Source organism: Lepisosteus platostomus, chromosome 2 (genome assembly GCF_059453375.1).
Source record: "Lepisosteus platostomus isolate fLepPlt1 chromosome 2, fLepPlt1.hap1, whole genome shotgun sequence".
Taxonomy (NCBI): Eukaryota; Metazoa; Chordata; class Actinopteri; order Semionotiformes; family Lepisosteidae; genus Lepisosteus; species Lepisosteus platostomus.
In genome coordinates this window covers 79,651,996-79,668,858 of record NC_142612.1, presented here as the reverse complement: position 1 = coordinate 79,668,858, position 16,863 = coordinate 79,651,996, and the positions used below count along the sequence as shown (strand labels likewise).

Below are 16,863 nucleotides of genomic sequence, written 5' to 3'. Positions count from 1 at the left end.
AGAGATGGGAGGGTATGAAGTCAGTAATTTTGCATCGCTCAGAAAAAGATCTGTTGTGGAGACAATATTGCCATGAGCATATCTTTGTTAGGAATCTTTCTTAACTTTAAAGGCACGTTGAAAAAAATGGCTTTGCTGCCAGAGTTTCTTACATTTGTATGTGATAGATAAATACTAATGATTTGTATGCATTGCTTAGTCAGAAACACATTAGTTTGAAATAGAAATCAAATCTTTATTGCTCCTAATACTATTAAAAAGTCTATGCATCATCTCTTCTTTGTGCACTCTCAATGATTCTGTTATGATATGTGATCTACTTCAGAATGAAAAAAATATCAAAGGGAATTTTTTAAACAAGTCCATAATGTTGCTTAATTCCAAAAATGATAGATTTTAATGGAAACAAATTGCTTTTCAGTTTTCTCCATTTGTTATTTTAATTTAGTGCTGAGTGAAATCACATCTTTGATTCACAAGGTGATTATCCTTTTTAGAAATTTCCCCAAAAACTTATCTCAACAAGGAAAATGAAAAATAAATTTGTATTCGTCTGCAGATTTATTTTCTCACCTTCAAAATGTTCAAAAAGTTTGAAAATTCGCTACACGGCACAGCAGGACAACCCCATCATGTTTTTTTTCTTTGAGAAAAAAACCTTTTCACCGACACTCAGAAGCGCCAGTATAAAATATGAGATATCAGAATTGTGCTAACAATATTTAGCATGGTGTTAAGTCCCGAGGTTGGCAGTGATGTGTGAAGAACAGCTGTAGGATTTGTCCAAGTCAAAGCCTGAGTATTTAAAATGGCATGCTGGCTGTGAGACTCCACGTTCCCAGGGTTTCTGTGCAGAGTTTCATTTTCAGTGAATCGGCAGAGTGTTGTGAAGCCTGCGGCCACCTGCTGTGATTTTAGTTTAACATCAGCTTTGTTTTGTAAGAACCAACTCTGTTGTGTGTCTACTGTGGCTGTGTCTCCAGCTCCTGGCAGGTTAAATGCATGCTAACTGGAGAGACATACAGTAACAAGGTACATGTACCTTTTTAAATCATTTTCAGGCTCCATAATTTATGTTTTGCGCAGGAAATCAGCGTGGTTCCTATTTTAATCCTTATGAGTCCTATACAGCATGTAAAGGCCTTTGCAAAACCTGACTTCCACTGTATAATAATCTCTCATTACTTCCAAAGCTTTTAAAGTTTCCATTCTTACAGTGCAGTTTTAGAAGTTTAAATTTTTCCCGTCCGGAGTGGGAGACACGTGTCCAGGGCAGGCCCTGGATTATCCCACTAGAAGCCCCGTAAAAAAATGACCAATCATTATCGAGTACGTAATGTTTCTGTAATGCAGGAAAGAAGATCAGGATAAGAGATCTCAAAACAGAGGCATGCCCAATCAAGTCATTGTAGAAATGTACAATATGCATAATAATGTAATAATTTGTATTTCCGAAACATTCTGTTTTCTTTCTTCTCTCTTCAGCATGGAATAAACCTACAGTATTGCTTGTTCCTTTGCAGCCTACGCATGCTGACACAGTTACCCTCCTGAACTACATGTATAACTTATGTACAGTACCTTTGCCTTACACTTTTATCTAAACACTTAACTCTGTGATAGATGGGCAATGCATTTTTGAAAGTGCCTTCAAAAGGTAAAATTTGAGTCAAGTATGGTTATTCTGTGCTTTAAAAATATAAGCAGTATAACATGTAATGTATAATTTAATATTGCAGTTTTTAAATTAACAGCTAAGCTTATTTCAGTCTTAATAGAGAGACCTGATCTCAACACCATATATTGAACATGCATGTCAGAGACGTGTAATAAATCATACATAGCTTTTGAACACACGTATGACTTTGTTCTGACTTTGGTGTTGCCTTTTCTGAATGATAGTGCTGATGTGTTTCTGTGCAAATTCAGAGGTTGACAGTTTTCTTAAGCATGATCAGGCTTCTGGCTAGGGGAGATATACTTGTGCATGCAAAAATAATCTAATTAGCACTATGGAGTTGTTACAGCTGGATCAGTGAGATACAAAGGCCCCTGATGTGTGATGATCAGATGGTTTTGTCCACTGGTTCAGTTTATTGAATTGACAGCTCAGTCACTCTTGTTCCATCTATCCGTATTCCACCATCTGGCTTTTGCAGATGTGAGTGACCTCAATTTGAAGATGCCTTCAAATCCATGTAAATGTGCTTTGTGCATGTGTGTGTTGTTGATTAGTGTTTATTTGCCCATTATGCTGGGTGTGTTAAGGCGCCTAACATTGAATTAGGCATTGCCAGTAAGAAAATGTTGATATTGCATAAATGACAAATATGTATAATACCGAACAGTGATGCTGATTTTACGTCAAACATTATATTGTATGAAAAAAATGATTTACTTTATATAATCTTTGTTTAGACAAAATAAGACACTTAAAAGATTTTACAATCTTTATGAGATGCAAAATGACATTCAAAAAGGTATAGATAAAATTCATGCTGGGGAACCCACCTGGCTGGTGATGTGTAATGTTGACAAGTCAGGGGGTTGCATGCAGGTAGCAAAAACATGAACATAAATACTAGATGGGAAGTGCTGAGCTTGAAGAGGATACTTGCTAAAAAAGATTTAGTGTTTATGTTGACACATCATTTACATCTTTTAAACAATGTGGAGAAGCAATAAAAGAGGCAAACAAAATGTTACCTAAGGATATATCAAAAATAAATATTATAAAAGTGTAGAATTTAAATAGGACAAGTCAGTGGGCCCAACTGCTACCTGTTAGCTATGCTTGAACGATTAAATTAATTGCTGATGTATGTTCACTGAATAATGAATTGTGTTTGCTTATTTATTATTAATAGTAAAAGCCATTTGAGTGGAATTAATCCTTGTCCTGGGATGAGTGTAAACTGTTTTGTCAGATGCTTGTTTTGCTCCCCAGTGAATGTCAGATGGAGACAGAATGTGAAGGTTCTGCTGAATATGCTGTAAACAGTGTGTCTTAAAAAAACACATGGGGTTCTGCATTTGTGAGTGAAACCTGCCTGAAAAATCGACATTGAACATTGCCAAGGTTTAGAACATTAAGCATTCCTGTTATTCAGAAGCAGAGGCCTATACAGGTTACACAGTTAATACAATAGGTGTTGTTCAGGAAGATTTCAAACTCTTTGCTCGCATCTCTTCTATCCCCCCTTCCTTCCTCCAGCTGCACCCTTGTAGTTGCCCTCCTGGCTCATTCCTTGTATTGTAGGAGCTGTGACATTGCTGACATTTCCTCTGCCGGGCGAGTTAATGCGAAGTATGAAGTACTTTATCCCTTTATATTCATCAGCTTATTTCATTGTTATGAGAATTTAACCAAATGACTGAATACATGGGAGGGGGTATTCAAAATTATGCATCTTGTGGGGAAAAAAAGGGCATTTCTAATGGTAGGATTTGCAAGTATTGGCATGGTCTTGTAAGAAGAGAAGGTAGCTTCTCTGCTCTTCAAAGCAGTTAGCTCTTGTAGTAGGAGGGCTTATGCCAATGGACAACGTACAGGAAGAAGGGATAATTAGATAAGAATAATAATAATAATAATAATAATAATAATTGCTTACACTTATATAGCGCTTTTCTGGACACTCCACTCAAAGCGCTTTACAGGTAATGGGGACTCCCCTCCACCACCACCACCACCACCAATGTGCAGCATCCACCTGGATGATGCGACGGCAGCCATAGTGCGCCAGAACGCTCACCACACATCAGCTATCAGTGGGGAGGAGAGCAGAGTAATGTAGCCAATTCATAGAGGGGGATTATTAGAAGGCCATGATCAGTAAGGGCCAATTGGAAATTTGGCCAGGACACCGGGGTTACACCCCTACTCTTTTCGAGAAGCACCCTGGGGTTTTTAATGACCACAGAGAGTCAGGACCTCGGTTTTACGTCTCATCCGAAGGACGGCGCCTGTTTTACAGTATAGTGTCCCCGTCACTATACTGGGGCATTAGGACCCACATGGACCGCAGGGTGAGCGCCCCCCGCTGGCCCCACTAACACCTCTTCCAGCAGCAACCTTAGTTTTTCCCAGGAGGTCTCCCATCCAGGTACTGACCAGGCTCACACCTGCTTAGCTTCAGTGGGTTGCCAGTTGTGAGTTGCAGGGTGATATGACTGCTGGCTAAGAATGATGGAACAGCTCACTTACAGCCTTCGCATTACATCATGCCAAAACAGTAACCAAGTTGTACAGAATTTCAACTGATTGACCTACAGTAAGTGGAAAACATATCAAGAAAGTTGGCGGTAGGAAAGTGATGTGTGACTTTTTTGTGGTTGCTTGCCTGTTTTGGGGCTGATCTATCTGTAAGAAAACTTTTATAAGACAGAAACATTCGCTTTTATTCCATATGTGCTTGTACAGTATGAAAGTAATATCACATATTTCTAGCAACAGTATATAAAGTTCAGGGAATGTAAAACCTAATTGGGTTTAAATCACTTGTATAATTTCCTTTGAACAAGACAAAGGTCTGTGTCTTCATACGCAATTTTTTACTCCAATGTCTATATCATATTTGTGCTCTATTTTTAGTTACTGTGCAATAAATAATTTGGAAGATATTTGAAAAAAGTGAAACTTTTTTGCAGTGGGTAAGTGGACGGCTAAAGTCAAAAACTTAAAAGTTTTTATTGTGTTTTTGTGAGGTCATGAAAGAAGCACTGCTAGAGGGAATACTCATGAATAGACAAACATCACATAAAGTATCAATTCTGAGTGAGTCACCTGGCTGTTACGGTCTAAGACATAAGACTTTGCAGATTGCAGATAGCTGAATCAATTAATTAACACCAAGGGACCTATAGACCCAGTCACATCAGGGCTGAATTGAAAAGATGTGAAGCAATTCATCTACAGATTGAAAGGCTAATGTGTAATCGAAGAGCAATCCAAAGCAGTCTATTGTTTGAAAAACAACTAGTCAATGAATTTCTAATTTACTGAGGGCTGTGTTTAATACACCATAAAGAAGGAAGATGGACTAACAATGATCGGGCATAAGTAGACCAGAAGCCGTGCTGGTCCACACAACCAGAAAAGCATGTTTCATAAAGGACTTCATTTTCGTACCATTATGGAATAAGTCTGAGTGTGTCTGTTTGTGTGCCCATGTGTGGCTATCAATGTGAAAGTAGCTTTACAAAGACATCAACCCCTGACAAACGGATAATGTGGAGATGCATCCACAGTAGAAGTTACTTTTATAATAAGAAACAAAGTGCATCATCTTTTTAAATCCAAAAGTCCCCAATATATTTTGTTTGGGTTGTACTTTATCCACATGTGGAGTTGCATTTGAGTAGAAAAAGAAGGTAGAATGAGAGATACAGTAACAGAAATTAATATTAGTACTAAATATTAATCTAATCAAAGATTACTTGGAAAAGTACTTTTCAGCCTCTCATACCAGACCTTTGAAAGCTGGAATAATAGAGAACAGACCATCCGATGAAGAAGTACTGTATTGATGAAGTAAGAACTGAAGGCCATAAGGAATACTTACTCAAGGCAAAGTCGTTTTTTATGTGCTACGTCTCTCGTCCAAATTTACATTTTACAAATTCCTCATCTGAACATGACTTCTGCTTCATTCTATGATTCTGGACACCACAAAATTGTATTGTTTTAGCAGAATTATTGTATTGTTTAGCAGAATTATTGTATTGTTTAGCAGAATTTCAAAACATCTTTCAGATTTCATGTGACTACACATGTGAGAATCTTAGCTGCTGTCTTATGTCTAACTAAAGTCCATTTGAAAGTTCCAAATTGTGTTTCACTTGAGGTGTTCTTATTGTTTTTTTATGAGTAAACAAAGCCATTTTAGGTAAATATCATATCACGCATTTAAAGTGCATTCCAAGTCAACTAGATATTTCTTATTTACGTGTTTATAGCCCACTTTTGGAAATGAATCATTTAAAAACAAGAAAAAGCAGCATTTTGGTAATTTGTCATATTTCCCCTAAGATTCCTTCCCACACAGTATTCTTTGGTGTTTATTCATGCTTTAACTGGGAGCTGTGTGTAGCACAGCGATTAGAGAAAAGAGGAGAGCTTGATAGCTTAGGCCTTTATGGTCTGGTGCCACTCTGAAGGGTCGAGGATACGATAAGATCACATCATTGAAGCTTTAAACGTTGAACAAAAACAACAGCTTCAGTTTTTCTTCATTGTGCCCCAGCATCCATACACATGACTGTGAGGACAGAGTGGAGAGAAGGGGGGGGGGGGGATATACATTCCTGTAACATCTGCTTCGTACTGGATGGCATAAAAACAGTGTTTCTTTCTTAGCCAGAAATTTTCAGATTTCAAAATCAGGTTGTACAGAACTGTTTTGATTCGGATAGCGATCAGCTGGGTGCGCTTGTCCTGGTCTGCCCCCTGGGGAACGATGTACCCAGAGCTCCTGCTGCTGAGAAAAACTTGTGTGGAAAAAAGCTTAGTTCCATTTCAGTGGGCTTTCCTTCAAAAGAGACGTCTGCTTTCTTTCAGCCCCTCTTTTCTAGGACTCCTCCAGGATCTGGACTGCTGCTGTCATCACTGTTCTTTTCAAAGTGTGCATGCAGTCACGCTTTCACACAGCTCCCAAACAATGCGGATGGCCTACGTGCATCTGATCTAGCGATTCCGGGGGCAGACTGTCTGAGCTAGAATCGCAGATGCCCCACTGTGCCTGCGAGAAGATCCCCAGAAAGTCTGGACATTGGCAGCGCAGTTAAATAAATAACCATGTGGTGACCAAGCAGCACCAGTCACACTGGCAAGGAACACAGAACAAAGCTTCCTGACATTCTCTCTGAATCTCTGTCAGTTTATCCCTGTGTGGCATTTAAATGACTGCCCTGTTTCCTTTTTTTACTGGCTTGCTGGCATGTTGCTTTTTAATTTGCATCATTTACTTTGATGCTGAAACACCTACTCAAGTGAAGCCTGGATTCGACTCTCTGGATGAATAGATCAATTGGACAGTGTTGAGTCTAAGTGGTGGAGACCGAAGTAATCATTAACCAAGCTTCAGAAAGCTATAGCAGGTAATCAGCTGCTAATAGTGTTAGATTCTTTGGGGGGGGGGGAGGTGGGTTGGAGGTGGGTATGAGGCGGATGCCTGAGGAATTTAAGCTTCTTTTCAGACATCCAGAGATAGTTAAATATGAAAAAACAACTGCGCTTCATCACTTCCTTCTTTGGAAATTCTAAGCTGCACGTTTTACAGACAGAAACCCTTCCAATCCAGTGAAGTGAGTGAGTGTCCGGTGGCGTGTCCGGTGGCATGGCCAGTGGCACATTGCTTGCAGTTCCCGGTGTTGTAAAATCCCCATATGAGTTGTAATGTAAAGAAAATACATTTATTATGCCCGAACGAATGCCTTCCGATTATGAGAGCCTGTTTTCACAGTGTGAAATATTGAAATTAGTTTTTAAGGTTGTTATCATTGTGGAGCGGGGTATGGAGATGACTGAATACTCAGATAAACATACCCCAATACCCTAATCCTAAAATTAATTCATACACAAATGCAGCTCTGATACAGTACCTAATATTTGTTTTATTTCCAGTAACGCATTAACTACACACTTTTGATGATATGTAGAATAATTAATGCTATTCAAAATTTCAGACATTTATTTCCAGTTTAATGTTCAAATCACGTACTGTGTTTCAGGTACTTGGAAGAACTGAGTTTTTGACCTCAAGAATTATGAAAACAAGATAATATATGGGGCCTAAACAAATTACAAGTGCTTGTTTTGAATATCCTTATTATACTGATGTGGGACAACCATCACTCTTGATTTCCATAGACAAAATAATGTATTCCACTTCTGAAGTGAATGCAGATTGATTTAAGCCTAAGAAAGAGTAAATGATTGCAAGCAAGTTTCAGAGTCTCCCCAGATGGGAAAAGCAGCCTTTGATGAAACAAGCTTATCTTGTACTTGCTTATTCAGCGCAGCATTATAATTAATGTAGCAAATTCACAGCTTTCCTCTTTTGAATATCAAATATGACTAAGGTATCCACTTACCTTCTGTACTAACTCTGCTGTTTAAGTAATCCACTGGAATCTAATCTATTTGCTGTAGAAATGAAATTGGGCTTGAGTTCTTTTCAATCATAAATTCTGTTTATGTACGTCAATATGTTTTTCAGATTTATTTATATTAAATATCTCTGCATTGGTTATGATTTTATAGCAGTCTGGACTATAGACTGCTATCAAGTCTCTTTTGTTTTTTTCATACTTGAAATACTGTTCTTGTTTAGTTTTATTGGACTCCACATTACTTGCTTCATTGATCAATGGCTTCATCAGATGTTTCTGAGCTTTAAATAACAGGTAATTTAGGGCGACCTGCTGTATAAGTACTGTATAAACGGATTGGGGTTCTCCTGGACCAACAATACAGCAGGAGCTTTTGTTTAACAACTGCTACTGTACATCTCCCTTGGCGATCAAGAATATTCATCTTCCTTGCCAGCCTCACGTTTTGTAAATTAAAAACATCTTTGGTTTAAATGCAATTATTCTGGGTAAATAAAATGCAATGCAATTATTTATTGTGGGCAAATAAAAGCATGGCATGGCTGTTTAAAGCAGTAAGGTAGAACAGAATAAGCTTTCTATCACAACAGTTCTTCTAATTCATCACAAAGGTTAGAGGCACATTTCTGTCTCTCCTTGTGCTGAGTAGGCCAGATTTATCAGGAAAGACAGGTGACTCAGGAATGAGTAGTATCCCTTCAAGACAGCTGTGTGTCAATCCAATGGCATTTAAGTTACATTTATGGGAATAGCTTAATTGACATTCTACCATCATCTGTGGCTCCGCTGTTTGCACACACTTAGCTACCGTCAGCAAAAAAAAAGTAATCTAAAGACAATCAGCAGACACCTTTGAGCAGTCTGAAGCTCTGTGAATCTTTAAACCCTATTCAATAATTCTTTAAGGAAGGAATTCAATTGCAGGTGTAATTTTTTTCTTTTCTTTTTGTTCCATCACAGAAGCCAAGCTTTCTCTCTGAAGCCCTTTTCCCTGCCAGTTCCTCAGTAACAGAGACCTTGGATCCTTCCTTCTCCTTCCATGCAATGGTTGCAAAGGTGAGGCAAAATTAATCATTCTGACTTGCACCTTGTGCGGCATCTGCCCCTAGCCAGTTTATCCTGTGCTTCACTGGTACTGCTTAATTGGTACTAAGAGTGTGACTGATGACTGCTGGTTGACAGATTGTATTTTAAAGCAGCTTAAGTTGTGGCCTGTGTGAAAAACGGATCTGCTGGGAATGTTTTTCAAGCAACAAAGTTAACTGCACTGCCGGGATGTTAATATCATCCAGCAGCCCGAAAGAGGGTCCCAACTGGAAATTGACGGGGAATTCATTCAGGATGGAATAGAAGAGTCATGGGTGTCATGAGGCCTTGAGGTCACAGAGATAGCTGGATGGCATTTTAGATTCACTGAGCTAATAAACCACCTAAGAGCAAGAGGGGTGGATTGACTGCCTTTGCCTGCAGCCCGTCTTATGTTCTCATGCCACCGCTGTTGAGCTTCACTGCACACAAACATGGTGTCCACACCTGAGGCCTTGTCATAGACCCACAGGTAGCATCTTTCAATCAGGTGCTACAAATACGGACACGTCGCCTTTGGATCCGAATTGCCTGAGGTACTTGGTACTTGTTGGAAGGATCAGTAATATAGCAATTGATTTGAAATGCTGTTCTCCTTTCCCCCTGGCTTTGGTGGTTGGAGTCACACTCATAGGAGTAAGGTGCTTGCATTTAGTAACACCCATCGGGAATATGAGGAATTTGAATTGTAGAGCGCTGTAGGTCCGGTGTGAATGGAATGTGGGAACTAGACTGTAGCAGTGAGGTTCGGGGACGAGCGCTCAGGGCTCTTCGTGGCCGTTCATGTGAACCCACAGAGGCAGCAGGCTCTGTTTTAGTCGGCTCTCCTCTGCAAAGCAAAGTCTTTCCCTCCCCCCTCCCTGTGGCTCAGGAGAAACTGGCAGACGTCTCCGGTGTATTCTCACTCCCTGAATGTTAATTTGCTGGCTGCTGGCTGCTGGCTGCATGCTGGTGCCGGGGGTCCTGGGCCCAGTTCTGTCCCATCCTGCCCTTGAGCCTGGCGGCCGTGCGTCTGTGCGTCGGGCTGCAGGAGGTGGAGGCCGGGGCCTGACATGTCACTTCATTAAAAGCTAACAGTCAGTCCACCCATCTCCACCTGACACTGATTGCTTAGCTAAAGGCTTGGGACCGACAGCTCATTTTTCACACAACCTGCTCTTTGTTTGTAAAAGGACAGGTTACATTTCAGGGGAAAAAAATCTTTCATAAACATTGTTTTTTTTTCCCTAAGAAAGGCTTAACAAAGAAAATAAGTAGAGAGGAAGAAAAATATATCCTACCCCACCCCCCAAAAAGACGGCCGTGTAGTACATGGCTTTAACTTGTTAATACAAAAAGATGGCAATTGATTTACAGCTGCAAGCCAACAACAGGAGCTTTGTTAAAAATATTTGGTGACTGAAGGTCTTAGCTGGCACGGCGGATGACAACGTTGCATGTCATCAGTAAGATCTTTGTCCCTCTCATAATACACCCACATAAGCAAGATCACAATATACAGTATATGTTTATTTTGTTGGGTGACAAGTATAATCATAGGTATTCAAAACTGAAGTACCCTGCTGACACCATTGTTCATCGCTAAAAGATGATTGATATTGTAAGAGTGTCATTGACAGAATAAGACAGTTTTAATGAAAAGCATTTTCAATTCATCTGAAGTTAACAAAAAATGCAGTTTATTATATCGAAATTCAAAGAGCACAACCTTCAAGTGTCAAAATATGAGATCCTTCAGAGCTCTGGGTAGGTCAAACTTAGAGAAACTTCACTGCATAGCAATATATATTTTTCAAAAACTTCAAATGATTTTTTTTTATTCTGAGCTACATAAAGAAGTCTTGCTTCTATTGGAAGGTGTGTTTCCTTTTTCAAAGGTACTATATATATATACAGAATTTTCACAACAGTGTAGAAAATTCGAGATTTGCTTTCAAGTGGCATGATTGTCTTATCAAGGGACACCTCCCAAGCCTTCTGGGATTAGAAACTGTAGCATCAACAGCTGCAGCTAGAAACTGCAAAGCAGCAGTGAGACCTGAAAAAAAGGGAAAAAAACACTTTGTCCTTTTTACAAAAAGAAGCCAAAAGTTTAAAAAAAGTTAGTTTTCTTGCCTCCTTGCACCTGAATCTCAAATGTCCCTGCGGAAGGCCTCCTACCACAGGGCTGCCATACATCCGTATGTCTTCCTTTGCCCTGCTAAGTATCGTATAGCTGTGAAGAGATGGGACTTAGAAAGGAAACCTGTCTTGGTTCTTTGTGCCATCTGAGCAGAGGAATTGCTTGGTGGATCTTTGACCCACCTTCTACAGATTCCGCATGAGCAAGCCCTGTTACAGCAGTACTCGCACCCAGGGTCCTGTTTATTAACAAGTTCAGTAACATGTTTTGGGACATTGGTGCTCAGTTTAGTCCTTTATCACAGTGACTCCAGTGGGGCGACTCCTGCTCTCAGGGGCTGGGTCCCAGAAGGCTTTACAGATGCTAATCAATTAGGAGCTGATGAGCAGGTGCTTTCACCCTTACCTGAGCCATGGTTCAGAATGACTCCGATTTTTTAATGCACCAATTCCAATGTTTCTCTTCAAAGCCCTGCTGGCTGTAGTCAATATCAAAGTTGTTATTAATGTATTATTATCAAAAATAATAATTAAACTTTCAATGCAGTTAAAATAAGACCATTATTTTTGTTTTCCGAACAACGACAGTAAATGTTGGAGCTGACCACATTATTAAGCCTTGATCACTTTAAAGGGAGTATACTGTTTAATACTGTTTTTAGTATCCCCACCTCAGAACAAAATAGAACTTGTTGGCTGCAGATGGGTTTAAATAGTAAAAACTGACAATTGCTGTTTTTCAGAAGCCAGTTTTAATACCGAATATTTCCTTATCTGTTTCTGACATGTTACTGCTGGTTTGTGGATCAATGTCCCCAGTGCCTGTGTAATAAAGTAACTCCAGATATATTGTACAAACTGGAAGGGTTGCATACTGTAAATGTGTCCTTCAGAAATATAAGGCCTATTCTAGTCTTCTTGAAGTCAACTGCTAATATCTCAAGTTTAAGATCAATCACATGTTTTTAACATTCTGCTCCACACTGGACATGTTCTCCGGAGCAATTCAAGGGGTCTCAGCTTGTTTTCCTTGCAGATGCATCACTGTTGCCCTGATAGTCAGTCAGCACAAAAACCCTACAAAACCATACAGTAGCTGGAATTCTCCCATTCAGACAAAAGAATTGTTTCTAAAACTGTTTGTACTGTTACAAGATACAGATAAAAGGTTGGGGACTGAAGCACCTGTGTTTTGCTCTAAAATATGTCTTGTGTGTAAAGCGGACAGTATTTAATGTGTGTGAAGCAATGCCTCAAAATCAGGACTGATTATATTCAAATATGTTTAAAAGAAACGGATGTTTTCACATATACTGTAGTGAATTTATGAGATTGCTCCATTTCTCTTGTTTATCAGAAAGCCTAATTTCCTTTGTAATGAAAATGTGTTTGTTCTGAATTAATTGAATTAGAATTAATGTCATGCTTGTTTTTCATAGGTGACATGAACAGTGCTGTCTTACCGCTGTTTCCAATAAACCCGAACAGCTTTCTTTATATTTGCTACATGCTTGTTTTTATTGTGTGTTTTCTGGATAAAATGGGAATGTGTTAAATATTTATTTTAGATTTGCAATAATTTTGCAATGGTTTTGCATTTGAGTTTTTTCGAGTGGCTTTTGAGAGGCCCATTCACATTTATTTAGGAACTGTCTCCATACTCACTCATTAACCTGAAATAAGAGAATCCCCAGTGATGGTTACAGGCCACTGCTGTGGTGCTGGAGTGAGGTTTAACCGATTGCTGCGTCTCTGTGGAGCTGAAGTGATGTCTGCTTTCTTTCTATTGTTGGTTGGGAGCCATGGGATTATATACTGGACTCAAGCCCCCACAGCAATTTTTCAAGCACAATTTTGGCTGCATTTGAGACAAGAAACGCAGTCAGTTTTGTAGTGCTAATTATGTAAATATGTGCTATATCTGAGCTAGATGTCCTTGAATTGTAAGCGCTCATCAATCATAGAGGTTCCAAAAAAAGCTGTTTAAAGTCCTGTATTGTTTCTTTTCGGCGATTTGTTCCCGTGTAATGTACTGTATACCTTTAATTCTACTAACAGCTGTGGCATATAGAATTGCAGTAATCAGTTGGTAAATTGAAAATAATAGGAATACTAAGGTGGAATATTTTGTCAGAATTTTGCAAGGCCTTTTAGTAGTTTTAGTAGTAGTAGCTTTCCTGATGCATTTGTGTTGAACATCATATTTATTTATGTATTGATTGATTTAGTCCATGTGTGTTGCTAAAAAGGTGACCTCCATTTGTCAGTCAGCTTCAAGGCAAGGATTATTATACGAATGCTCAGGAGTGGTAGTCACTGCTGTCCGCAATAAAAGCTTCATTAACCCAACCTCTTCCATTGTGAAATAATGGACATTTTCTTTTTATATTCTTTATTAATTAGCTTGGCCTACTCTTGTAAAGTGTGCAAAGTCAGTAACTGCTAATATGAAATGTGAATACATTTAGCAGCTACCCTTATGTTCTGTGTGAAAAATTAAAGCTTTCTCAAAACCTCCACTTTGGAGTAAGACATCCTACCTTACAAAGGGGTTATCCAGCTAAAATAATGCCTGATAGAAGAAGCAGAGAAAATACACAGTATGATAACGTCAGTAAATAAACATTGATGGTGAGCAGAACACAGAACAAAGTGCACAGCATCACCTAAAGCAGAGGTGAGTATTGAGAGAGTGTCAATGGTGCTCGCTGCTTTTCTCATCTGAGACTTTCTATGGCCCTTATGGGCCCTCATGGACCCTCTTTGAGGACCCCAAGGGAATTACCACTTTCTTGGGTACCTCCCAGTGACCTGTAAGACCCAGCCTGCATGATACGGTCAGCCGCCTTGGATGTGCACGGCTCCCTGCCAAGCTCTGAAACGCTACTTTGAAAGTCACTTGTCCAGTCCAATGACTTGGACTGTGTTCTTTTCAATCAACTGGACGTTATGGATTTCAAAACTCCTGACCCTGCTATGTTATGTGAGATTGGATCTAGTCTGATTAAAAAAAAACATTTAGGACATGCTAGTGAAAATGTAACGTCTCCTAAATAACCTGCAAATCCTTCAAGTAGGACATGACAGATACGCTGATTGAGTAAGTCACTGAGTGTTAAGAGCCCATTAACCTCAAACTGTACAGTGAGGAGGCAAAAGGAAGCAGAGGCCCAGTCAGACCAGAGATCAAGGCAGAGCTGTCAGGAAATTAGATGTTTTTAAATGAAGCTGCCACAGATGAAGAACTAGTGTAAAGACCCTTACTGAGGTAAACTGTGTAGAAGAAAGCTGTCAGGGAGGCTAAAAGCAAACCTGTAGGATGGATAAAGGAAATGAGAGCAGCTGCTGTGCCGTATTTGGCCTGGTACACAGACGGTAGAAGGGATTGAGGGGTTGCAGAGCCCTGAGGAGAAGCAGAAAGAGAGGAGGCAATTGTCTGGTACTGGGAAGGGCTGCCCACAGAAATGTCTACCCTACTGCTTCACTCTCCTGGACACTGACGGCCACAGCCTCACGGTAACCCCTCCCTCCTGGACACTGACGGCCACAGCCTCACGGGTAACCCCTCCCTCCTGGACACTGACGGCCACAGCCTCAGGGGTAACCTAACTATAAAACTTAAAATAATTTATAGCTGAGGACAATGATAGAGCTATGTGGAGCCAGTGAAGTCTGTAATCGATTTAGTTAAGTCATGAATTGTGCAGGTGGGATGAAACCCTGTAATCCTGTGGCTCTGAAGAAAGGTTACTGACAAGAGGAGGATTCAGCCCATCTACTGTAGCTCTTGGGTGTTAGTAGCTAGCTGATCTGTGGATCTCATCCAGTCATTTCTTGAAAGAAGCCTGGGTATCGGCTTCAGCAGTATAGCCGGGTAGCTTGTACCAGACTCTCACATCCCATCTACTGTATCTTTTAACTTCTTTATCTCTCCGTACAGAGGGTAGGATCAACTGTTCGACTAGTAAGAGCAGTATAGTTTGAAATAAAAGCAAACAAGTTGAGGAGAAGCTGCATAAAGATTTGTGTGCCGGGGCTGTGGGAAATAGTATCCTTGAAGTTGGGTATGTCTGACACTCAAGTGTCATTAATTAGAACTGGAGAGGCAGAGCTCAGCTGGAATCCGTGCTCCTCCAGGACCAGGGCTGGGAACCACTGCTCTAGCTAACAGTCTCCTTGAGGCTGAAATACCAAGCAGTGCCAAGGGAAACACAATCTTATCAACTTATTTTTAAGAAGCTTGGAATGGATAACCAGAGGTACAGCATTTTCCGGCCCAAAACAAAGTGGAATTTTGAGATAAAAATGAAGACTTTGACCTGATCTCTGACTGACTGGAACTTGACTTCTTTATCACTTCTGCATGCTAGTTTTGTATAAGTCTAGGCTTGACATAAATCAGCCTAAAACACAAAAGAGGAACTGTCAGAAACTAAGCAGAGCTATTGGGGTGGTTTGAAATGCTGTTTGTTTTCTGTGCCCTGACTACAGTAAAAGCCCATTATAAGTGAGGTGTATTGCTGGTGCATTGAAAGCCTGGTTTTAAATAGCGCAGCAAGATGTGAGTGGCAGAGGATCATGACGTACAGTGGCAGGGTGCTGACATTGGTCTTTATAAGACACAAGCCCATTGAGTTAACAAAGGTTCCTGTCACCCTGGGTTGTGTGGCTTCCGTTGCAGATGAAGAAAACCCACACACAAAGCCCTTTCATTTGATTGTTTCTTGCAAGACAGCTTGTGCAATCAGGGGTGAAACCAGCCCTCCTTTCTGGTTTGAAATGACTATAAGTGAACACTGGAGCTCCTCTGTCAGACTGTTCTCTTAATTGCCATTGATGGGTTTCTCTGTCAGGCCTGCCATGGGTGAATGCAGAAGATGCTTATCTGACTAGTAGAAACACTCACAAAGACAGTGTCGCCTATTGTTTTGCACACTTTTTGTGATTTATTTCTATATTTGTTTTTGCGTTGACAAAGCACTGCACCTGCCAGTACCCAGGTTATGCAGGTAGGATAGCCAGGTATTTGTTTTTTTTCCAAAGTGTGATAATGTGATGGTCATAAATGAGATGTACAGTATGTACTGTATGTGTTCTTTTGCTTACAAGCATGTGTCTGTGTGGCCAGACAAACCCATGACAGTGTTTAGGATCTTTTTGTTTAGAGTAACGGTAGTACTCGTAGAGCATTATGCTGAGAGCGGTACAGTGCTTTGGGCTGCCTGAGATCCAGGTTCAATTCTGACCTTAAGCATTTCTCTATGGAGCTTGTACCCATTTTGTATGGATTTCCTACGGGTGCTCCAGTATCTTCCCACATCCCAAAAACCTTCAATGATGCAGCACATTTTAGTATTCATGTATCCTGCCAGCTTCCCAAACAAAGGTGACATTTGGAATTTTGTGCCAGACCGCAGTCACATAAATCACACTGAAATCAGAACCTGTGAATAATGGTGCATTTCCTTTCACAAGTTCTGAAATTTGTTTGCAGAACATTGACAGTGAATCAACATTAAAGAAACAAATTAGACTTCAGTGAAATCT

General features: G+C 40.1%; 1 protein-coding gene across 9 annotated transcripts in view; it reads left to right on the top strand.

The window, feature by feature from the left end:
- The window catches only part of naaladl2 (N-acetylated alpha-linked acidic dipeptidase like 2), a 298,711-nt gene that overhangs the window by 240,827 nt on the left and 41,021 nt on the right, over window positions 1-16,863 (top strand). For all 9 annotated transcript variants that reach the window (XR_015930769.1, XM_088621717.1, XM_088621741.1 and 6 more), the window contains one exon: window positions 9,070-9,165. Coding sequence is in view for 8 of the 9 variants with exons in the window: in XM_088621717.1 (XP_088477843.1) it covers window positions 9,070-9,165 (96 nt within the window). In the remaining variant the exon portion in view is untranslated. The remainder of the gene's footprint in view (window positions 1-9,069; window positions 9,166-16,863) is intronic.